We start from the raw sequence: 24,239 nt of genomic DNA, 5'->3' as shown, positions 1-24,239 counted from the left end.
CTGGGAGGCCCTGCTGTATGGCACAGTAGACTTTAAAAGAGGCTGATTATCCAGGCACTCTAACTTTTTAAAAACAGTTTTCTCTGGCTTGCTGCAGAAGAGGAAGTCAAAGATTGAAAGTTATGAGAAGGCCTGGACTAGAGGCAGACTGTCCGTGGATGAGATGGAGACATCACAGAGTGGGTCATGGACAAGAAGAAGATGAGATGGAGGGGAAGGAGGGGTCATGGGCAAGGACTAGAGTTTCATTTGCTCCCTTCCGCCTCCCCCATCACCTGATAAAAGGATAGACAATGAGAGGTGTTGCCAGAGAACCAGGAGCAAGGCACTGGATGGTGACTTTTGGATGCTGAGAGCAGTCCCTAGCCAAGAGCTCGGAAGAAAACAGAGAGTCCAGTCCTGTTAATCAACCGCAGAATGTAAATTCTGCTGATAACAGGATAAGCCTGGAATAGGTCCCTGAGCTCTGGATGAGAACATGTCCAGCCAACATCTAAATTTCAACCTGAGTGGAGAGCCCAGCCATGCAGTGTGGACCTACAGAGGTGTGAGCCAGTCGCTGTGAGGTTTAAGCTGCTGGCTTTGTAGTAATCGGTTTCACAGCAACAGAAAACTCATATAGCATGGAAAAGCAATAAAGAGCAGTTTGTTAAAGACATGAGGTAGACAGGGAGGTCAAGGGCAAATTTTCAGCTGGACCACTTGTGGAGTGAATGACCTCAGTTAAATCTCTGAGCCTCGCTCCCCTGCTTGGTGGAACTGGAGCCCCTACACCGTAGTGGCATTTTGAGGATTTAAGATCGTGAGCATAAAGTACTTAGCATGGTGTCTGGTACTTTGCTGGTACCGTGGGAGCAATGATTGTTACAATACCAGCTAGTGAAAATGGGTAGGTGTTTATGGTCAGACTCTTGACAGTGGATTATTGGGAATTGCTGGATCAGTGGACAGAGGGAAGGCTGATGCATCTCTCATTGAATTAATGGGACCATTGGTGACTCAGGTCAAGGCAGGTCTCCCCTCTCCCAAAGCTCTATTAAGCAGAAGGCCTGGGCAGTCAGAGGGGGGCATTTCCATTATACTTCTAGAGATATGGAGCCAGCGTAGTCCCCAGAGTCTAGTTCTTATTTCAATTTGATTTATTTCACAAGCACAGTCTGGTGCACCCCGCCAGCAACACACACAGGCATGGATGTGGGAGTGTGTGTGTGTGTCGAGGAAGATGCAAGGAACGAGCTTCAATTCTATTAAATGGATGATACGCAAATATCTCCAACTTGGTGCCAGGAGCCCCGTGGGACCAACGTTCACTGTCACACTATTTGTCAAACATGAGCAAAGGGGCTGAGTGATAATTGGTTCCTCTGACACCAGGCAGGGTTTCCTCGCCTCCACCAGGGTTTCCACACCCCCGTTGAATGCTCCCTCACTTTTGATTGATTTTCCTGGCAATCCTCATTCTGCTCTCACACCCCACGCCCCACGCCATTAGGAATCAAGTGTATCTGGAAATTTCAGGCTCACCTGTAATACCCCAGATCTCACTGTGAGGCCCAGATGCTGGGCTCCTGGTCCCCAGTCCAGTCCCTAGCTGGGGTTCTCTCTTTAGGCCTGCAGTGCCCATTACTTTGAAGGGGAGAATAGTTGACAGCCACCCAAGTGAATGTGCAGTGTCTCAGGCACTTACGACCAGCTAGCACCACAATAAAGGTGTTAACTCAGGTTCACCTGGGCTTCCCAAGTGGCACTAGTGGTAAAAAAAAGTGAAAGTGGAAGTCACTCAATCGTGTCTGACTCTGCAAGCCCACGGACCATAAAGTCCATGGAATTCTCCAGGCCAGAATACTGGAGTGGGTAGCCTTTCCCTTCTTCAGGGGATCGTCCCAACCCAAGGATCAAACCCAGGTCTCCCACGTTGCAGGAGGATTCTTTACCAGCTGAGCCACAAGGGAAGCCCAAGAATACTGGGTAGAATACTATCCCTTCTCCAGGGGGTCTTCCCAACCCAGGAATTGAACTGGGGTCTCCTGCCCTGCAGACTGACCCTTTACTAACTGCGCTACTAGGGAAGCCCATTGGTAAAGATCCCACCTGCCAATGCAGGAGACATAAGAGACGAGAGTTTGATCCGTGGGTCTGGAAGATCCCCTGGGGGAGGACATGGCAACCCACTCCAGTATTCTTGCCTGGAAAATCCCATAGACAGAGGAGCCTGGAGGGCTATAGTCCATAGGGTCGCAAAGAGTCGGACACGACTGAAGCGACTTAGCACGCGTGCAGATTCACTTGTGACTCCCACCTTTCTTCTTTATCTGCCTTTCATAGGACATGGAGGGTGGCATTTGGCTGCCTGTGTGGAGGGAGGTGAAGGCTCTGAAAGTTCCTCCCCACCCCAAAATACCTTCCTCACCAAATCCACAATTTCCCATAGGATCCACTTCCTTGGTAGAGGCCTTGCTTAAAAAGGAAATGTCTAAGGCATTAACCTGTGTGTTTAGAACATCCATCCCCCTGTCCTCCACCTGACTAAGCAGTGCTTCTTTAGGGCCCACTGGGTGTGGCCTCCTCCAGGAAGTCTTCATGAGATTGCCAGGCTCTGTGGATAGCTTCATTATTTTAACCCACTGGCTTTCAATCCTCTCTTCGGGTTTGTCTCCCACTCCACCCTGACCATCTCAGAGAATGGACTGTATTCATGGTTGCATTCCTGACAGGCTCAATTAACGCTGACCAGCCAACGCATGGTCAGGAGACTTCTGCCCACCACTCCTGACTCACTGTGAGAGCTGAGCAAGTCACTGTCCCACTCCAGCTATTTCCCCTCAACTGTAAAATGATGAGATTCAGTGAGATGCTCTCAAAGGCCCCCCCAGATTCTGTGCTGTCATCAGCCCTTCACATATCGGCCTGGACTGGATTTTGAGGCCCTTCGTCCATCAGGGCTCTGAGGAAGTGGCCTGGATGTGGGACGCGGGATAGCGCCTTCTGGGCAAGAGCCGGTGAGACGACCAGCCACTCACGAGCCAGGGGTGCTGCCCTCCGCTGTGGGGGTGGGGGGAACTAGGGGAGCAGAAGGGAGGGAGGGAGAAGCAAACCAGACCAGGACTCTAGAAGCCGTGAAGAGCAAATCCAGAAGCTTCACATGCCCAGGGAACCCATTCATTCACTATAAATTCACCCAATCCATGAAGTCAACAGAATTGAAGAGCTGAAAGGTCTTTGGAGATCCTTCAGTTTATCCCCAGGGTAGACAGGACTTCTCCAAGATCACACACGGTCAGTTAGTGGGAGAGCCAAGACCAGCCCTTGGAACTACCAGGGCCAACTTCTTTTAAACAATTATTTATTTATTTGATTGCACTGGGTCTTTAGTTGTGGCGCTGTGGCATGCGAACTCTCTAGTTGTGGCATGTGGGATCTATTAATAGCTTCCTGGCCAGGGATCAAACCTGCGCCCCCTGCACTGGGAGTGTGGTGTCTTAGCCACTGGGCCTCCAGGGAAGTCCCTATGCCAACTTCTAATGCCAAAAAGTCCAGCAACTTTGCAGGGCAGACAGAATGTCATCTGACAGGAACTTTCCTCTGCCAACTCTGGTTCCCCTCTCTGCATCACAGGTCCTCTCTCCGGCTACAGCAGGCACCCTGCTTTTTCTTTGTCAGGCCTACCATGCTTACCTCTGACCACATGCCATCATCCCATTCACCTTTCTAGTAAAAGTGTCAGTCATGTCCAACTCTTTGCGACCCCAAGGACTATATCCCTTCAAGCCCCTCTATATCCCTTCAAGTCCATGGATTTCTCCAGGCAAGAATACTGGCGTGGGTAGCCATTCCCTTCTCTAGGGGATCTTCCGTATCCAGGAATTGAACTCAGGTCTCCTGCATTGCAGGCAGATTCTTTAACATCTGAATCACCAGGGAATCCCCCTCCTTTATAACCTTCCCTTAATAAATGATTCAAAGCAAGCCAAATCTGTAAACCTCTCTCCAAGGTCCCAAAAAAGCACTCAACACTCTTCCTGTGGGCTTCCACTTCTTGCCTCTTAAAGCCACATCCTACGCTGCTTGCATTCCCAGCACACGGCAGACACGTAATAAATGTTTGCTGAATAAGTGGAGTTGACTTCAGCATTTTCCATAGGTAAGTCGCTTAATCATGACTAGCTAATCATTTTATAATGCCATAACTTGGACCGAGGGACTTCCAGCTGTCAGCCGGTTTCCCCAGATGCAAATGCAGAGAATAATTTTCAGTCGTGGCCTCCTGAATCTTTTTCCAATTCTCCCCGCCATTTCCCCTGAACACACCCCCTCTAGCTGTGGCCCAGTTCAGAGGATAGACTCAGGAGGGTTGGCAGCCAGAGAGCACAATTCTGGAATAGTAGCTTCTCTTCAAGATGCTGTTGGACCCATGTACGCCCAGGGGACATTTGTCACTGCCAGACCTGCCCCCTCTCTGAGTTTGCATGTGGTGGAGGCGGTACCTTGGAAGCTCAGTCAGACACATGGGGAACTTTCACTCCATTACTCTTTTCCTAGTTGCACTAAAAACATATTTATTCACCAAAGTACACTGTATTATGCAGAGTGGTTCTCCTAAAAGGCTCAATAAAGGTGAAATATGTGGATAGTCTTAATAATTTTACAATAAACTACACTTTAGAATCAATTGCTCTGGCACTGGAAAGTTGTCCAACTGATGGATTGTAGTTGTTGGCTAGCTGTGTGTGTGTGTGTGTGTGTGTGTGTGTGTGTGTACGTGTGGTGTGTGATTTCAGTAAAAGACTCTAAGACATGGAAGAGGCTCATGCACCCTTGGAACTGTAGTTGTAACTTCAATTAGATGACAGACCAATTTTGAAATGCTTCTGATAGCAGCTTTGGAGTTTTCAAAAGTTAAGACACAGTAAACCAGGACACTGAGATCTAAGTATGGAAATACTCAACAGGGAAGTGGGAAAGAGGGAAGGAAAGGAAATAATGTTTACTAGCAGCCTAGTAAATAATATTGACAGGATTAGAAATGTTCCATGTTCCTCACAAAATGATGGTGTATGAATTATCATCCCCATTTTACAGAAGGGAAAACTGAGATTCCAGTAGGTTAAGTAACAGGCCATGTGTACATCTCATGCATGGCAGGACCCAGGTTCCAGCTCAGGTCCTCTCTGATCTGAGTCCCCAGCTTCCTCCATTAAGCCATATTTCCACCCTCTGTGTCATGACACAGTCATGAGGCTCACCAACCTTGTGTGCCAAGTCATGGGGGTGGTGGACGGAACTAGATAATTTCATAATGACTTTGGAAACCCAGAGCAGAGGTTTTGTTTCAGAGACCCTTGGGTTCTGGCTCAGGAGTACCAGGAGTTGGCGAAGAGGCTGCCTGACCAAGGCTGACGCAGGCAAGGTATGGGCAGGAGAGGAAGCAGCCCCAGGTGACAGGTCACTCAGCACAGTCCTTGCACTCTTTTGCCCCTTCTCACGTCTATGATCAGTACTGGTATCAACCAGGGGCCACAGGTTTCAACACCGCCCTCACTTACCAGAGCTCCCTGAAAGGGGACTTTCCTGGCAGTCCAGTGGTTAAGGCTTCACCCTTCTACTACAGGGGTGCGGGTATGATCCCTAGTTGGGGAATTAAGATCTTTCATGCTGCATAGTGTGGCAAAAAAAAAAAAAGAACCCCCTGATATTCCACGTTTTGGATCCTGAATAAAACCATCCTTGCTGAACTTCAGTTCAGTTCAGTCGCTCAGTCATGTCCGACTCTTTGTGACCCCATGAATCACAGCACGCCAGGCCTCCCTGTCCATCCCCAACTCCCGGAGTTCACTCAGACTCATGTCTGTTGAGTTAGTGATGCCATCCAGCCATCTCATCCTCTGTCGTCCCCTTCTCCTCCTGCCCCCAATCCCTCCCAGCATCAGAGTCTTTTCCAATGAGTCAACTCCGCACGAGGTGGCCAAAGTATTGGAGTTTCAGCCTCAGCAACTTGCACACCCTTAATTTCAAATCTGTCCAGCCCAGAATGGAGGAAGAGTGTTCCAGACTGAGCAGTTACCGTGTGGGCTATGAAAATGCAGGCATCCTCAGGAAAAGGGGCACTGAGCCCTGCTCCTCCTGGCTGAGCTGGGGACCTTTGCACTCATTGGGCTACTTGGGATGAGCTGAATTCCTGTTGGATGAAGGAGATGAGCCTTAATCCTGGCCAGCCATCCCAGTCCAAGAACTCTATAAGGTTATGAACTTCTCTACTCATTAACTCAGTATTTATTGAGCACCTACTATATGCCAGTAGGCTATTGGGGTATAGTGATGGACAAGACAGACTTGGTCTTGTGTGTGTGTGCGTGTGTGTGTGTGTGTGTGTGTGTGTGTGTGTGTGTGTTTGCACTCGGTCACTTCAGTTGTGTCCAACTCTGCAACCCTATGGACTGTAGCCTACTGGACTCTTCTGTCCATGGGACTCTCCAGGCAAGAATACTGGAGTGAGTTGCCATTGCCTCTTCCAGGGGATCTTCCCAACCCAGGGTCTCCCACATTGCAGGCGGATTCTTTACTGCTGAACTGCCAGGAAAGTCCAGACTTGGTCTTTCTATTATGAAATTCAACGTCTGATGGAAAGGTCAGACGTAGAAGAAGGAATTCCTGCTTGAGATGGATGCTATAAAATAGAGAAGACAGGGCGCTGTGAGAGTGTGTGACGGAACTCGGCACAGGGCACGTCAGCAGAAAATGCCTCGAGGAACTGGCTTTCAAGGAAGACCTCAACGGTGAACGGTGCTGGCCCATCAGAGAAAGGAGCAGGAGGGCAGGACAGTGAGCATTTGCATCCTTTGGAATCATTTGTTTCTTCCCTCCCTGACTGCCCTGGCTCCCCTTTCTGTAATAATTTTAGCAATTTCAATTACTTATGGCTAATCTCTCTGATAAACCTCTAGAAAAATAAACACAGGCTCAGTCTGCTTGACAGTAACATGGACCCAGAGGAGAAAAATTGCTTGCATATATCCATTCTGCCCAAACAAGATAGAGACTGGGGCACAAAGGAGTTATTTCTGCAGGACTTTGCTACTCTTTGGGAATCCAGGGAGCTGTTAGCTGAACAGCCATGGGCCCTCGATCTAATGGGTCATCCTCTCCTCTTCTCCAGGAAATATTCCCAACCACAGAGTGCTGTGAATTGAAATGCCCTAAAGATCACCTACTATTAATACAACGTCACAGTTTTCAGATGAAAAAACTGAAGCACAAGGAGGAGAAATGGCTTGCCTAGATAAATGCAGTAGAGTGAGGTGGCTAAAAGCTAACTGCTTGGGTTACTACCTTGAGCAACATGTCAAAATTTTATGAGCCTCAGCTTGCTCATCTCTAAAATAGGGATGAAAGAGAGCTCTCCTAGAGCTGTTGGGTGAGGTTTAAATGAGAAAATAACTGAAAAGCACTTGTTACAGAGTTTAGCATGCAGAAAGTAGGCAATAAATATCAACTTTGACTAATACTATGTTGACCACTAGTTAGTAGCAGGGCTGTAACTATATATGATGATGCCTCCTGTTTATATAACACTTACCATGCAAGGTAACCCTACAGGTGCTAATATAACCATTCAAGTGCTGGTGTAACCCTGCCTCTTGCCTTCCAATACCCAGCCAGCACCAAGTTCCTTCTCTCTAGAGTCCCCCACGGAACAACTCTGAGATGTTAACTGCCTGTATACACATGGCACAAATGGCACTGTGGCCCTCCAGCACAGTGCGGGTGGCAAGAGCCTGGCACTCTAGCCCTATCTGGGGCAGGAAAATGAAAAGATGATCACAGCATCCAGCAAGCCATGCTGCCTGCAATGCTGGGAGCAGCCCAGGTGGCCCACAGACCATAGTTCCCACTTCCAGGGCCCATTTCCTACTTTTTCTGGACATTTCACGATTCTGACCCTTACCCTGAATCTCTACACTTTTCCTGCCAAGGCGGTGGCTCCCTGCTTTGGCACCAGGCCCATCTGTACTCACTGACAATAGATTAGGGTGATTTTATCTTTTCTATTAGGCAGTGATTGTGAATCTCCCTGGGTTCATTAGTAGCTGGATAATCCTCCCAGATTTATTAGCTCAAACTACACTTCCTCCTTCACCTCCTCTCTTCAGATGGCATCTCTGCTGTCTCAGCGGCAGTCTGGGCTTTGCCCAAAGGCCCTTAATTCTTCACATCCTTTATCCAAACTCCCATCAGTCTTGCGGAACAATGGTCCCCACAGCCAAACCTGGAGGCCGACTGGAGGACAGAGACTGCTTCTAGACTGAAGAGCAGGATGAGCACAGTGAATCCATATCTGTCCAGTGCACGCCCGACCTGGAAGCACCAGACAGGACCTCCAGGCCAGCAGCCCACCTGGGCAAGAGCATGCAAGACGCAGACCCTTTTAGTTATAAGGGAGCTGACAACTTTGCTTCCCTTGTGGCTCAGCTGGTAAAGAATCGCCTGCAATGTGGCAGACCTGGGTTTGATCCCTGGGTTGGGAAGATCCCCTGGAGAAGGGAAAGGCTACCCACTCCAGTATTCTAGCCTGGAAAATTCCATGGACTGTATAATCCATGGGGTTGCAAAGAGTTAGACACGACTGAGCCACTTTCACTCACTCACTGACACCTTTATAACAAAGTTCTGGTCTCCATGTATAGGGTCAGCACAGAGTCGGACACGACTGAAGCGACTTAAGCAGCAGCAGCAGCAGCAGCCTCTAAACAGACATGCCAGGGCTTAGGTTACTAATTGCTCTTCTAGAATACAGGAAAGAGACCTGCAATGATCATTAATCATTTAATAATGCAACAGATATGGCTAGCCAATCAGCATTCCCATATCCTCTTCTCCCTGGGCACACAGGACATGATGTTTCCTCATCTCCCTTGTGGTAGGTGAGAGCATGTGGCCAAGTTTCAGCCAATGGATTAAGAGGAGAGATACTATGGGCCACTTCCAGGCCTGGCCCCCCAAACCCTCTTGTGTCTGACCCACTGTGTTTTGTCCTTTTCCTGGCCTCTCAGTGGACACATTAGAAGCTGGAAGAAATCTGGGCTTCCAGATGACCTTCTGGAAGGCTGCCCAATGATCAGAAATACACCTGGGGGACTTTGAGTGAGAAATAACACGAATACTGTGTGAAACCATGGAACTGCAGTTGGCATTGCCTACCAGATACACAGTGTTATCCATTGCTGATTTTTCATTTTACCAAGATTTCCTGAGATGGATATTATGATTTGCATTTTACATATGGGGAAACTGAGGCCTGCCAAGAGCATCAGGGTGCACAGTTAGGAAGCTCCCAAACTGAGGGTTTTCACCAAGTCTGACAGATTTTATATATATTTACCACTATAAAAAAAAAAAAGAGTTTATAAAAAAACAATGAAGTTTTGATACTGCTATAATGTGGATGAACCTAGAAAATGTTATGCTGAGTGAAATAAGCCAGACATAAATATTACATGATTCCACACAACAATAATATTGTGACTATACAATAACTGATAAATATAATAAATAAAAACTGGGTTTTCACAGCTTTTTTCTCTCATTAGAAAGCTTTCTAATCAGGATTCTCCACTTCAGCCATTCATTCTCACTTCTTTCAATGGGAAAACTCCAAATAGAAATAAGAAACACATCTGAACACTTCACACCATTAAGATGGCTATTATCACAAAAACAAAAAATAACAGGCATTGGGAGGATGTGGGGGAACTCAAACCCTCATTCATTACTGGTGGGAATAAAAATGGTATGGCTAGAAAAGACTATGGTGTTTCTCAAAAATCAAACAGAATTACCATATGATCCAGCAATTTTGCTACCAGATATACACCCAAGAGGATGGAAAGCAGGGACTTGAACAGGTATTTGCATACCTGTATTCACTGAGACACAATTCATAATAGCCAAAAGAAAGAAGCAATATTAATGTTCATATTGATGGGTGAAGAGATAAAGTGTGGTATATACATAAAGTGGATTACCATTGTTGTTCTTTTAGTCACTAAGTCGTGTCCAGCTCTCTGTGACCCCATGGACTGCAGCATGCCAGGCTTCCCTGTCCTTCACCATCCCTCAGAATTTGCTCAAACTCATGTCTGTTGAGTCAGTGATGCCATCCAGCCATCTCATCCTCTGACACCCTCTTCTCCTTCTGCCATCAATCTTTCCCAGCATCAGGGACTTTTCCAATGAGTCGGCTGTCCTCCTTAGATGAGGAAAATACTGGAGTTTCAACCTCAGCATCGGTCCTTATAACGCGTATTCAGGGTTGATTTCCCTTAAGATTGACTGGTTGGATCTCCTTGCTGTCCAAGGGACTCTCCGGAATCTTCTCCAGCACCACAGTTCGAAGGCATCAACTCTTTGGCCCTGCACCTTCTTTACCATCCAGCTCTTACAACCGTACATGACCACCGGGAAGACCACAGCCTTGACTATACCGACCTTTGTCGGCAGAGTGATGTCTCTGCTTTTCAGCACACTGTGTAGGTTTCTCATAGCTTTCCTGACAAGAAGCAATCATCTTCTGGTTTCATGGCTGCAGTCACCATCTGCAGTGATTTTAGAGCCCGAGAAGAGGAAATCTGTCACTACTTCCACCTTCTCCCCCTCCATGTGCCGTGAAGTAATGGGGCCAGGTGCCATGACCTTAGTTTTTTAATGCATTACTCAGTCTTAAAAAGGAAGGGAATTCTGACACCTAGATGACCCCTGAAGACATTATGCTAGGTGAAATAAGTCAGACACCAAAGGACAAACATTAGAATTCCATTTATATGATGCATATAGAAGAGGCAAATTCATAGAGACAGAAAGCAAAATGGTAGCTGCCAGGGGCTGGGACGGGGAGCGTGTAGGGAGTTGCTGTTTAATGGGTTTAAGGTTTCAGTTTGAGGATGAAAAAAGTTCTGAACGTGGATCGGGATGACGGTTACCCAACGATGTAAATATACTCACTGTACTGAATGATATCCTTAAAAAAAAATGGTGAATTTTATGTGTATTTTCCACTATAAAAAAAGAGTTTAAAAAAAGGAATGAAGTTCTGATACTTGTTATAATATGGATGAATGTAGAAAACATTATGGTGAATAAAATAAGCCAGACACAAAAGACAAATATTACCTGATTTCACACAATAATAATATTGTGACTGCACAATAACTGAACTGCCTCGTCCTACTCATTGTCCGGAAATTAATAAAATGGCATTTTAGGAGTCACTTTTATAGGCCGTTAGAGGCTGGACAGCAAAATAAATATCTCCTGTTCTTTCTGGTACCTGGGAAACACAAACAGAACTTCCTTTTCTATAATTCCATTTATTTATTTATGGTTGTGCTGGGTCTTCATTGCTGATTGGGCTACTGTCTAGTTTCTGTATTTGGGCTTTTCACTGCAAACACTTCTCTTGCTGTGAAGCTTGGGCTCATGGGCCTTAGTAGTTGTGGCACATGGGCTCAGTAGTTGCAGCTCCCAGGCTCTAGAGCAGGGCCCTTCTGGGGCATGGGCTTAGTTGCTCCACCACGTGTGGGATCCTCCCGGACCAGGGATCGAACTTCATTCAATGTGTCTCCTTCATTGGCAGGAGGAGTCTTAACCACTGAGCCACCAGGACTTCTTAAAATAATACCTTCCCTTAACTAGACTTGTGCTGTGAGTCAGTTTCTGTGTGGCTGTTATCTCCCAGGGCAGGTATTATTGGTGTCCACCCGCAGATGAGGTCACCGAGGCTCAGAGAGACTGAGCAACCTGCACTGGATCACACAGCTGACGGCTGGTCAACCTGGAGTCCTTAGTCTTGTCTACTAATGCAAAGGCCTGCCCCTTTGCGCTAACTCTCAAATGCAAACCTGAGTGCCTGCTGCATCACGTGGCCGAATTTAGAGAGATGGGACATGATGGACATCTTTGAGGAATCAGAAAAGAAGTAAATAAGAATTAAAGTCCAGGTGGCATCTATATTTGGGGGGAAGGACTAGAGCAGAGGTTCCCAAACTCCAGGATCTAATGCCTCAGGTGCAGCTGATGTAATATAATAGAAATAAAGTGCACAGTAAGTGTAATGTGCTTGAATCATCCAGAAACCATCCTCCCACCTCCGGTCCATGGAAAAACTGTCTTCCACAAAATCGGTCCCTGGTGCCATAAAGTTAGGGACCACTGGATTCTAGAGAAGCACAGAGGCTCACCTATGACCCTCTAGATAAAGCCCCTCCTGCTCTGGTTCAAGACTCCAACAGCAACTGGGCAGAAAGAATGGACTTAAAAATAGTTTCTTTACTCCTAATAAAGGTCTGTCCTTTCTGAGAGCCAAGGCACTAATGAGAAGTATCCGGAATATTCTCTCACTGACTGATTTTTGAAATGGCTTTGCTTGTATTTTTTTGGCTATTACTCAGCCATCATCATTTACACAGTTACTTTTCTGATTTCCTGTTGCAAACTTACCAACTGTGTGAATCCTGTCAATTCCAGATTCAAAGAACTCTCTGAGGAAGGTACCCTCCCAAAGCGCATCTCATTCTGTGTTCACCCAAGAAGGACAAAAGCCCTTTGAAAGCTGAAAGTATCGGAGTGTGACCAAAATACACACTGTCCTGAAAGCATATAGTATTTGGCAATTCATAACACAGTTTTCTTTATCCTCACGACAACCCTGTAAGATTTCATTATCCCCATTTTACAAATGAGAGACCTGGGGCTCAGAGAGTCACTGTGACTCCCCCCAAGTCACACAGCAATTACAAGGCAGAGTGGGGACTTGACCCAGGTCTCCCGACTTCATGGGTCAGTGCTTTCTCCACAAGAATCATCATCAAAGTCTTTATTAACAGTTTGGAGAAGACGGAGTGGTGGGACATAGCAGGGGTGATGCTTTCTTTTTTTACTTTTCTAAACCTTTTTTTGATGTGGATCATTTTTTAAAGTCTTTATTGAATTTGTCACAAAAAGTGGAAACAGTGACAGGTTTTATTTTCTTGGGCTCCAAAATCACTGCAGCCATGAAACTAAAAGATGCTTGCTCATTGGAAGAAAACCTATGACAAACCAAGATAGCGTATTAAAAAGCCGAAGACATCACTTTGCTGACAAAGGTCTGTATAGTCAAAGCTATGGTTTTTTCAGTAGTCATGTACAGATGTGAGAGTTGGACCATCAAGAAGGCTGAGTGCTGAAGAATTGATACTTTTGACCTGTGGTTCTGGAGAAGACTCTTGAGAGTCCTTTGGACTGCACAGAGATCAAACTAATCAGTCCTAAAGGAAATCAACCCTGAATATTCATTGGAAGGACTGATGCTGAAGCTGAAGCTCCAGTATTTTGGCTACCTGATGGGAAGAGCCAACTTATTGGAAAAGACCCTAATGCTGAGAAAGATTGAGGGCAAGAAGAGAAGGGGGTTGCAGAGGATGAGATGGTTAGATAGCATCACTGACTCAATGGACACGAATTTGAGCAAACTCTAGGAGATAGTGTAGGACAGGGAAGCCTGGCACGCTGCAGTCCATTGGGTCAAAAAGAGTTGATGTGACTTAGTGACTAAACGACAATATTCCTTCTGTTTTATGAGGGGTGTTTTTGGCCACGAAGCATGTGGGATCTTACTTCCCTGAGCAGGGATTGAACCTGCACCACTGCCTTGGAAGGTGAAGTCTTAACCACTGGATGCCAGGGAAGTCCTGTGATGCCTTCTTTTTTGTATATAATTTTATGTATTTATATTTGGCTCTGCTGGGTCTTCATCACTGTGTGTGGACTTTTCTCTAATTGCAGTGAACGGGGGCTACTGCTTAGTTGCAATGCGAAAGCTTCTCCTTGCGATGGCTTCTCTTCTTGCAGAGCATGGGCTTTAGGCACTTGGGCCTCAGTAGTTGTGGTTCCCGAGCTCTAGAGCACAGGCTCAATAGGCTTAGGCTTAATTGCTCCACGGCATGTGGGATCTTTCTGGATCAGGGATGGAACCCATGTCTCCTGCACTGGCAGGCAGATTCTTGATCACTGAGTCACCGGGGAAGCTCTGTGATGCTTTCCTAAACATCTCCAGGCCAAGCAACCTTGCCTTAGTCTCATTATCATCCTGAGAATTCATCTTTCAAACGACTAGCCTCTTTCCATCTGCAAAAACACTTCTGTGAGTCCTAGCTGCCCCACTCCCTCCTCTTTGTCTACCCCGTCAGCTTAACATGGGGGCAGGCTGGCCCAAGGCAGGTGGCCCCTGGCCTGCCTTCTCCCTCTCCTCCCCTCTGCTTCTCAGGCTCTCCAAATGGAACACAGATGGAGTTTAATCTGTCCTTATTCTTCTGCCAACTCGCTGGGCTCCCCCAAATGCCTCCTTACTTCAGGCAAATGCTTTTGCATCACTCTGGGAATAGTCTAATCCTTTTCTTCCCTTTTCCATGTTAATGCCCTGATTTACAGCAGCAGTGTGAGACAGAAAAAATAAATTAAATAAACATGGCAACAAAGCAGTTTCTTCTGCGTTATATTCTGAGGGGCAGTGACTGGGAGGGGCATGCAGGGGACTTCTGGGGTGCTGGCAGTATTCTATTTCTGGATCTGGGTGTTGCTTACACAGGTGTGCTCACCTGGAGAACGTTCATTCAGCTGCTCACATATGATCTTTGTGGCCTTCTTTCTGTAGGTTAGACCTCAGTTAAAAATTCCAGCAATGGAACAGGCAGGTCTGTGGTGGGGGCGCACTAGGCAACAGGCCGCTGAATGACTTTTTGGCAAGCCTGCTGTGGACGGAGTCCCTACACCAGAAGAGAAGCTACACATGATTCTTCAAGGGGGCTTTCAACTCTGACAGCAAAGACCTCTAGGATGCTTCAGGGCTAACAATGCCACAGAACCCCCAAGAAAGGGCTGTTCACAAAACTACCGCTAGAGATGAACAGGGATGGCAGGATCCCAGCTTGTCTTTTTGGGCAGCCCTCTCCTCGCCTTTGCAGGACATTTCAGGAGACCTGGCTCTGGCCCCTAAACCCCAGAAGGGACACTGCATGACCCCTAATTTTACACTACCACCTGTGTTAGCCAAGAGAGTCTTAACTCCCAGGTGACCTTTTTTCCATTTTCAGATTCGAGTCAACTCTGCGAGGTTGAATTCTGCTTCCTAAACACATCAAGGCTGTTGTGGTTCACTGACACCTGCGTGTGTGCTAAGTCGCATCTGTCGTGTCTGGCTCTTGGCGACCCCATGGACTGTAGCCCCCCAGGCTCCTCTGTCCATGGGATTCTCCAGGTAAGAATACTGGAGTAGGTTGCGGTGTCCTCCTTCAGGGGATCTTCCAGATCCAAGGATAGAACCCACATCTCTTATGTCTCCTGCATTGGCATTGGGAATAAGGAACAGCATATTCACATATCTGGAGATCTGAGTCCCTTCTAACATATGGACTGCTCCAGGAATGGGTGTGCCAGTTCGTTATTACTCATTTGATGTTACCTGCCTTATATCTTTTAAGAAGGTTACTTTCACAAATGGCTATAAACAGACAAATGAGCAATAATAAACTGGCACATCCATTCCTGGAGCAGTCCATATGTGTGAAGGGACTCAAATCTCCAGGTATGTGAGCATGCTGTTCCTTATTCCCGAATGTTATTCTGCTCTTTGTTTATCTAGGAAAAAAGTCTACTTGTCTTTCAGGATGTAGCTTAAAGACTCTTTCTTCTGTGAAGCATTTCCTACCTGCCCCAGGTAGAGCAAGTGGCCCCTGCTCTAGGGTCTAAAGCATTTTGTATCCACAGCTCATGGAATTTGCCACTTCGCAATATGACAGTTTGCAATAGGTTTTTGCTGGCCCAGCTTGGTTTCTTATTCCCATTTTAATTTCTAATGCCTGGCTCAGTGCCTGTTACATCAGAAGTATGTCTGGATACGGACTTCCCAGAATTTGCTGCCAATGCAAGGGACATGGGTTCGATCCCTGGTCCAGGAAAATTCCACAACCAAGCCTGTGTGCCACAACTACTGAAGCCTGAGTGCCCAAGAGCCCATCCGCTCACCACCAACTAGAGAAAGTCCCTGCAGGAACGAAGACTCAGCACACTTCAAAAAACGTTTAAAAATGTATATCTGGATAAAGGGGCTACTTAAATGATTTGGATATCTTATGCATTTACAAAATAAATAAATGCATAATAATCAAACCTCGTCTCTGAATGACTGTTTATAACAGCTCTACCTGTAATAACCCCAAACTGGAAACAACTAAAATGTCTCTCCATAGGTGGATGATTAAGCAAACGCGTACATCCACAGCAAGAAATATGACTCAGCAAAAATAAAGGGCAAACTATTGATTCATACAACAACTTCAATGGATCCTGAGGGCAATACACTGAGTGACAAAAATTTAACCTCAAAGGTCATCTACTCATGATTCCATTTACATAGAAGTAGAAAAGTTAGGCAAAGCCATGGTTTTTCCAGTAGTCATGAATGGATGTGAGAGCTGGACCCTAAAGAAGGCAGAACACTGAAGAACTGATGCTTTTAAACTGTGGTTCTGGAGAAGACTCTGGAGAGTCCTCGACTGCAAGGAGATCAAACCTGTCAGTCTTAAAGGAAATCAACTCTGAATATTCATTGAAAAGACTGTTGCTGAAGCTGAAGTTTCAATAGTTTGGCTACCTGATGCAAAGAGCCAATTCACTGGTAAAGACTGAAGCTGGGAAAGATTGCAGGCAAAAGGGAAAGGGGGTGGCAGAGGATGTGATGGTTAGATAGCATCACTGACTCGATGGACATGAGTTTGAGCAAGCTCTGGGAGATAGGGAAGGACAAGGAAACTGGTGTGCTGCAGTCCATGGGGTTGCAAAGATTCAGACACAACTTAGCAACTGAACCACCACAACAACGAAAGTTAGAAATAGAGAACAGATTAGCAGTTATTAAAGATTAGGACTGGTGGGAAGAAGGAACATGGACTATAAAGTAGTAACGAGATCTTTGTGGTAATGAAATGGTTTTTTTCCTAACTGCAGTAAGAGTTACACACATCTACATATATCTTAACAGACTTGATATTTTGATATCCTGCTTTTGATATTGTACTGTAATAACATAAGATATAGCCATTGCAGAAACCTGGGTTAAAGTTACATGGCACCCCTCTGTATTATCTTTGTGACTTTCTGTGAATCTATAATTATCTCAAAATAAAAAGCTATAACATTTTTAAACCTGTTCTCTGAGGTTCTTTCTACTGTCTAATTGAGAGTGTGTATATTTCACAACGTTTCACATGTCTTAATGCTTTACGATTTCAAAATACACACAGATGAAATTACATCATTTCAAAATGATAGCAATTCCATGATGTGGCTGTCCTTACAGCCATTTTACAGACAAGGAAACCAAGGCTCAGTGCTTGTTTAAGGGGCACACAGCTGGTATGGGGCAAAACTAGAACTCCAACTTGACTCAATAAAATTTCTATAGGTCTGTCTTCTAGGCTGCAAAAAAAGGGAATTTGCAAAAAATGGCCTCTGAAAGTGTATCAGTTATAACACCTTTTACCTAGGACAGCCGTAATTTTTGTGCTCTAGTGTTCCTAATTCTAAGCCAGCCTGCATTAGGGTCTAGAAATGTAGGGACTGGACTGCCGGCCTGTGACTGGACCTATAGAGGAGCTGCAACCATCAGAGGGGTCAGCTGGTGACATCTAAACAGAGGTATTAGATTCTTTGGAGAAGGCAATGGCACCCCACTCCAGTACTCTTGCCTGGAAAATCCCATGGACGGAGGAGCCCGGTAGGCTGCAGTCCATGGGGTTGCTAAGAGTCGGACATGACTGAGCGACTTCACTTTCACTTTTCACTTCTCTGCATTGGAGAAGGAAATGGCAACCCACTCCAGTGTTCTTGCCTGGAGAACCCCAGGGACGGGGGAGCCTGGTGGGCCGCCGTCTATGGGGTCGCACAGAGTCAGACATGACTGAAGCGACTTAGCAGCAGCAGCAGCAGGCTAAGAACTGCTAGGACAAGAGTCCCAGGGCTCCTGGGTTTCCCTCTTTCTCAAATGTCCCGCTTCTCTGGCTGGTGTCTGCTCCTCTGGTCCGTTTCCCCTACTGCCCATCTCCAGGGTTTCATTCTGTCACACCCCGCTGACCCTAATTAATGATACTCTCTATGCCAAAGAGGTGAGCTATGAAAATGTCTTACCAGATTAGTGAAGATGTATGTGTAATAGGCTGACACCATCCCTAGTTCCGCTGCCTGCAAAGGGAAGAGAAGGAGATTAGAGTGGAAAATGAAAACCCACTGGAAGTACATGACTCGGGAGGGCTCCAAGTGTCTGCCCCTGGTCTGGCTCCCCACCAGCAGAGCAGAACATCTTGGCTGATTGGTTCTTACACCACCCTCAACCTTGAAGGATGGAGCACAGAAACCCTTGCTGCTAGAGTAGGGTCTCTCTCCCTCCAGTCCACACCCCCACACCTGCAGTGACACTCATGGTAGCTGATATTCTCATGTGTACACATTCCCATGGATATAACTGGGGTTTATGGAAACCAAAGCGACTTTCCGGGAAATGAAACAAATAACAGAAGACTGTAATAATTATTTCCACAACCATTAACAATACCAATGGCTAACACTCACTGTTTAGTCTGCACCAAGCATCGGACAGCATTTGGCTTGGGTTCACCTGATGAGGCAGCACTATTACTTGTCCACCACCCGCCCTTTGGCAGCTGAGGAAACTGAAGCACCAAAGGCTGTGTAGCTTGTCCAGAAGATCACACATCTCATACATGGAAAAGATGAAATTAAAGCCAGGCAGCCTAACACTCCCCTTGGAGAACTATGATATTGATGGAATTACTGACACACTTCTCTTAGGGGCCAAGGCATGGACAGGAAAGTGGTGGCTTGTAGGCAGTTCCCAAATTAACTCCACTCTCGTCATGGTGGGAGTGAGTATGCCTCATAGGCATATTCTTCAATCTGCGGTAATGCTGGAAAAAGGTGAATCGTTTGCAAACTGCGGTCTTGTCAGCAGTGAGGAGCAAGTTGCTTGTGATGTGCCCTTGGTGATGGTGCACCAGGGAGTCTCAGCCCACGGTTGGGAGCTGCTAGTTCAGATGGGCCTCCTTTTGTCTGATCTTTGCAGCATCATAAATACCTCTATAAGCAACCTTCCGTGCCATGTGCCTGGCTTGGAGAGTGACAGGTGCTAGAGAAGCCGACAAGGAGATCATGGAAATAATGAGCCCGGCTGCCCCCAGGGCCCTCATCCCTCCTGACAGTCGGTTAGATCTTCATCACGTAGCCTGCAGCCCTGGGCCACTAGGAAACCACTTTTGTCATGACTGTTGAGGTGCATGGGGGTGGGGAGCGGTAAACAAAGTCAGGGATGACTGCCTTCTCCCTTTATATCTTGTTTATCTCCCCAGGGATTCCAATAACTGTGCAAGCATTCTCACAGGCTCCTTGAAGGACAGGCTGGGGTAATTATTAGGTTGGTTGGCTGAAAAGTTCATTCAGGTTTTCCAAGTTACAGAATAACCCAGACAAACTTTTTGGCCAGCCCAATATATCATCACCATCCCTATAAGAAATTGAGGCAACTGGGACAAGATTACAAGGGGTCGTGATAGAGCTCAAGGCCTCTCCTTCCTCTAGCAAAGCTAGTGATGCCTCCACTTCTGGGGAGGGGGGCATGGTGCTCACCTCCACCTCTTCACCCACTCCCCAAATTATCCATATAATAATGCCCTTGCCTCTCACCACTGCCTAGCCTGATGAGAGCCCCCTGGTTCCAGGGATGCGCTGGGGGCAGGGGGCTGAGAAAGGGCACTGTTGGATGGTTAAAACCTACTTTGTGAAATCTGCTGTCCTAAAGATAAAACACAAGAGATCCTTGGTTTTTAAGACCTGAATTCTGGGTAAACATGGAATTCGTTGCTGAACAGCCACTCAATAAAATAGGGGATTACTCTGAAAATCCTCCTGAAATCAAGACACAGTGGAGTGCTGCCAAGCTCCAAGGCCAGGCTCAAGAGTGCACAGCGAGACTCCCAGAAGCTCCGGGCGCCCTCTGATTGCACTGCTTCCCACGCTGAGTCTATCTTCCCTCAAGGCTGGGTTGTAACCTCAGGAAGGAGGAGCCTGGCACTTCAGGGAAGCATGCAGATTGAGTCCAGGATGGATACAAGGTCAGCCTGCTGGGGCTTCTAGAAATTCAAATGGGGATGAGCTTTCCCAAACCTCGCTGCTCATTGATGAGTTTGGTTCCAAGGTTACATGGGCTGGGGCTGATCAATGACCTAAGGAAAGCCTGCCACTGGCCACCCAGCAGAACCATTTGCTAATAATAGTCATTACAAGGGAATTTCCTTCAAATGCACAGCCATAAAAAAGAAATTAAAAGCGTTTTTAATGAAAATACCCAGTACTGGCAAGGGTGCTATAAGACACCTATACGCCACTGGTGGGAGTGTAAATCCTTAAAGGCTTTCTAAAAAGGCAAGCTGGCAAATCATATCAAAATCCTTAAAAGCATGCATACCTTTAACTCAGTAATTCCACTCCTAGAAATTTATGCTCTGAAAATATTCATGAATGTGCATAAAGATTTATGTAAAAAGATGTGCATTCCAGCATTATTTATTACAGCGAAGATCGAAAACAACCTGTATCTCCAACAATAAAGAGATGGTTAAATAAATTATGGTACATCCATATGATAAGAAATAATGCAGCCATTAAAATATTTGTAGAAAAATATGTCATGACATGAGAAAAAAATGCATGCCATATAATTAAGTGGAAAAAAAAATAAAAGCGGTTCCAGAAGAGTATGTTCAGGGTGTAATAATTTTGAAAACGGAAAAAAAAAAAAAATGTGTCTCTAAGGGCAGAAAGACTAGATATCAAAACTTTATAGTGGTTCTCTCTCAGTGATGGAATTGTGAATGATTTTTTTTTTTTCCTATGGGTTTTTCTGTACTTTCCGAGATTTCAACAATGAACTAGACATATTTTTTAAAAGGGAGGGAGGCAGCCACATAAGCTGGGAGCCCGGAAATATTCCTGGGCAAGGGCTGACCTCAAAAGGCTTCCACCTGGGGGCTGTCCAGGCAGAAATCAGCTACTGCAGGGGAAACATACATTCTGATCTGTCTTTGGCAGGGGGACTAAGGGACCTCTATCTTGCTCCCTGCTTCTCAGTCCTCCCCACCCTCCTGAGAATGCCTCAGCCTGCATCCCTCATGCCCTGAAGCTCTTCCATCCTCAGTGACTTCCTTGATCACAGCTCCGGACACAAGAGAAGAAAGAGAAAGAAAAATTGTGTGTTGGAGTGTGTGTCTGTGAGTTGGGTATACCCACACAGACAGACGTGGTTTGGAGCTGCAGAAAATTACTATAGCAACAGGCTGAAGGGACGGCCTTCAGTACTCAGAGAAATTTCATTCAAATCTCTTATTAATTCTGAGACTAAACTAGCTGGGGTGGGGAGGTGAGGAGACAGCGAGGGAGGGAGAGGAAGAGAGAATCATCCTGTGTCTGCTGGGCTCCTTGCGGCCCTGCTGAGGTTACTGAGGAACCTCACTCCCTCAGTGGAAGACGGCGGGCTGCACTTAAATGTGCAATTAAAATGGCACTAGAGGAGGCCATGAGCCCAGAGAGGCTGGGGGAGCTGCTGGAGCCAGGGCGGAACCTGGCAGGGTCCGCTCTGTCTGGGGTTGCTTCCTTAGCCCAGACACCAGCCCGGGACACAGTCCCAGTGGTCCCAAGGATGCCCAGGTGATCAAAGCTGTTTGTCCAGCGTGGACCCCCAGGCGCTGCCTTTTCTCCCTCTGTCTCTGTCTCTGTGTGTGTCTCTGTCTCTCTCTCTTGGACCGGCCTCACCCAGAGAGTTCTAGTTTCCATGTGCATACATTGATGCCGGGGCTGATCTCTGTGTCCCCAGGAGGGGGTGGGGAGAGGGGGAGAAGTGGACTGATTTCCTGTGAAGAGAACTGAGGCAGGCTCTGCTCTGCTCCTCCCAGGGCTGGCCTTGGACAGTGTTGCTCACCTCTCAGACCCTCAGTTTCTTCTGCTGCTGGGGGACGCTATCATGTCCACCTCCTGTGGCCACGGAGAGGATTACATTGAAAAATGACATGCCAGCACTTGGTAAACGATAGAACACGTATGAAGATTCCACACAGGGCTGGTATTCAGTAATACACACGGATGAGACAGCCCCGCCTGTGAGAATAGGGAGATGCCTCTACTCGGTTCGGCAAATAGCCTCAGCCCCCGAGTCGCCCACCCCACCACCCTTGCCCCTCCTAGGAACCCCTGGACCACAGAGCCCCTGGCAGATCTAGGTGTGGCCAGTGTCTCAGCCGATGGCTGCCCTGTTGCACTGAGAGTTAAATGTCTCTGTGACATAGCATCATCCTACTTTTTCCTCTTAGCTTTCAGAAGCTGTTCACTGGAACTGAAGCACACTGTAGAGGTCAGAGGTCCAGCACAGGGCTCCTTCAACTTCGGCCCAGGGGGGACACCCAAGGCAAGAAGGGAGCAGAGTGCCAGTTCAGAGGCAGAGGGAGGGAGGGGGATGCTCGGCGCCCAACAGCACCCGCCCGGCCCGGCGCCCACCTTCAGGAGGATGGTGTGGGACATGGAGGCGTTGGCATGTATGATGATGGTGGCGGTCTTGTCGTCCCGGATCTCCTTGAGGAGCGGGGTGGGGTCCCTGGCGTCATCCAGCATCCGGACCGAAAGGGTGTCCTTGGAGATAAGGAATTGCCGGAGGAGCTTCTCTAGGTTTAAAAGGCCTGGAGGGGAAGAGAGGATGAAGACCCTGAGGGTCCACGGTGCCGTCTCGGGAGACACGGGAGCCAAAGCCAGAAAACGCGGGAGGGAGGCAGGGTCCTGGGTCTGGCATCAAGTGGTTAGGCCGGAGCATTGCGCATGATGAGCCCTCATAAATGTTACATTCAGCTTTTATTTCCATGGTGGAGGTCAGGGAGCAGTTCCCTCCAAGTCACAAAGCCCAGAAAACAGATCTAGCAAAACACTTTGAACTCCTCAGAGCACAGGGGCTGCTCTGAGACAAGGTATTGTTATGATTATGAAAGAACAGGTTTTGAACTGCACCCCAGCAGGCAGTCAGGTGGGCCCAGAACAACTGGGGATCCTGAGCTAAGGACTCTGCCAGGCCCTTGCTATTCACCGCCAAGCACGTGGGAGAAGGGATTCCAGATGGATGTCACCAAGACACATGGGTCTTAAACATCTCTGAAAAGGCAGGCCAGGAAGAGGGTGTGTGCATGGGTGGGGGTCTCCTGGGAAGACAGTGGTCTCAATTCCAATGGAAAGAGACCTACAGGCATTTGCTCCCCAAAGCCAATCAATGACAAGAGTAACATTCATTGAATTCTTATTGCATTCCAGGTAATGGGCTAAACATTTTAACGGCTCATCTCGTTTAAGTCCTCCCAAGATCGTACAAAGTATTCCAATCCCAAAGCACAGAGGCGAGCAGGAGGCAGGAGAGGAGGAACTCTCCCAGACACTGTCACCACACATGGTGGATGGCCCGGGGAGGGATGCTCTCTAACCAGTCAAAGAGCCCGGTGCTGCACTGGTTAAAGGAATATTAAATGCAGGGAGGTCATGAATATGACCCCAAAGAAGCCTTTTTCCTGTGCAGGTTAAACCCCTTCCGGATCCTTGAGGACCAAAAGGTAAGATGAGGGGGCATCTGAAAAGCACTGTAAGGACTTCCTTGGTGGTCCAGTGGCTAAGATTCCACACTCCCAATGCAGGGGGCCTGGGTTCCCTCCCTGGTTGGAGAACTAGGTCTCACTTGCTGCAATTAAGGATTCGCAAGCTGTAACCAAAGGTCCTGCATGCTGCAACAAGGATCAGAGATCCCCAGTGCCATAACAAAGACCAGCACAGCCAAGTAAATAAATATAAAAACAAAAAAAAATAGAAAGCATTGTACCACCTTCCTCATTTTGTAGAGAAATGACAGGATGTGCCCAGGAAAAGAGCTAGGACCAGAATTCCCATTTCCTCGTCTCCATCCCATCCTCTTCCCCTGAGTCCAGACTTCCTCTTAGGATAAAACCCACCAGGAGGAGCAGACACAGAACCCAGGGAGGCTTGGTTCGTGTGTCTCAAGGATCAGGGGCGAAGCCTTGGTGTGCTTTGTGAACAAGGAAGAGGGAGCAGGGTGGAGGGAA

The 24,239-nt window shown here is 47.1% G+C and overlaps 1 protein-coding gene across 1 annotated transcript in view; it reads right to left on the bottom strand.

The window, feature by feature from the left end:
- GRIK4 (glutamate ionotropic receptor kainate type subunit 4) overlaps positions 1 to 24,239 on the bottom strand; it is a 343,900-nt gene that overhangs the window by 139,835 nt on the left and 179,826 nt on the right. The window contains exons 5-6 of the mRNA XM_052652431.1: positions 22,645 to 22,823; positions 18,214 to 18,267 (exon numbers count right to left, since the gene is read on the bottom strand). Of these exons, the coding sequence (XP_052508391.1) occupies positions 18,214 to 18,267; positions 22,645 to 22,823 (233 nt within the window). The remainder of the gene's footprint in view (positions 1 to 18,213; positions 18,268 to 22,644; positions 22,824 to 24,239) is intronic.

Source organism: Budorcas taxicolor, chromosome 15, assembly GCF_023091745.1.
Source record: "Budorcas taxicolor isolate Tak-1 chromosome 15, Takin1.1, whole genome shotgun sequence".
NCBI lineage: Eukaryota > Metazoa > Chordata > Mammalia > Artiodactyla > Bovidae > Budorcas > Budorcas taxicolor.
Note: the sequence above shows the minus strand (reverse complement) of the source record. Positions and strands in the feature narration are given on the sequence as shown.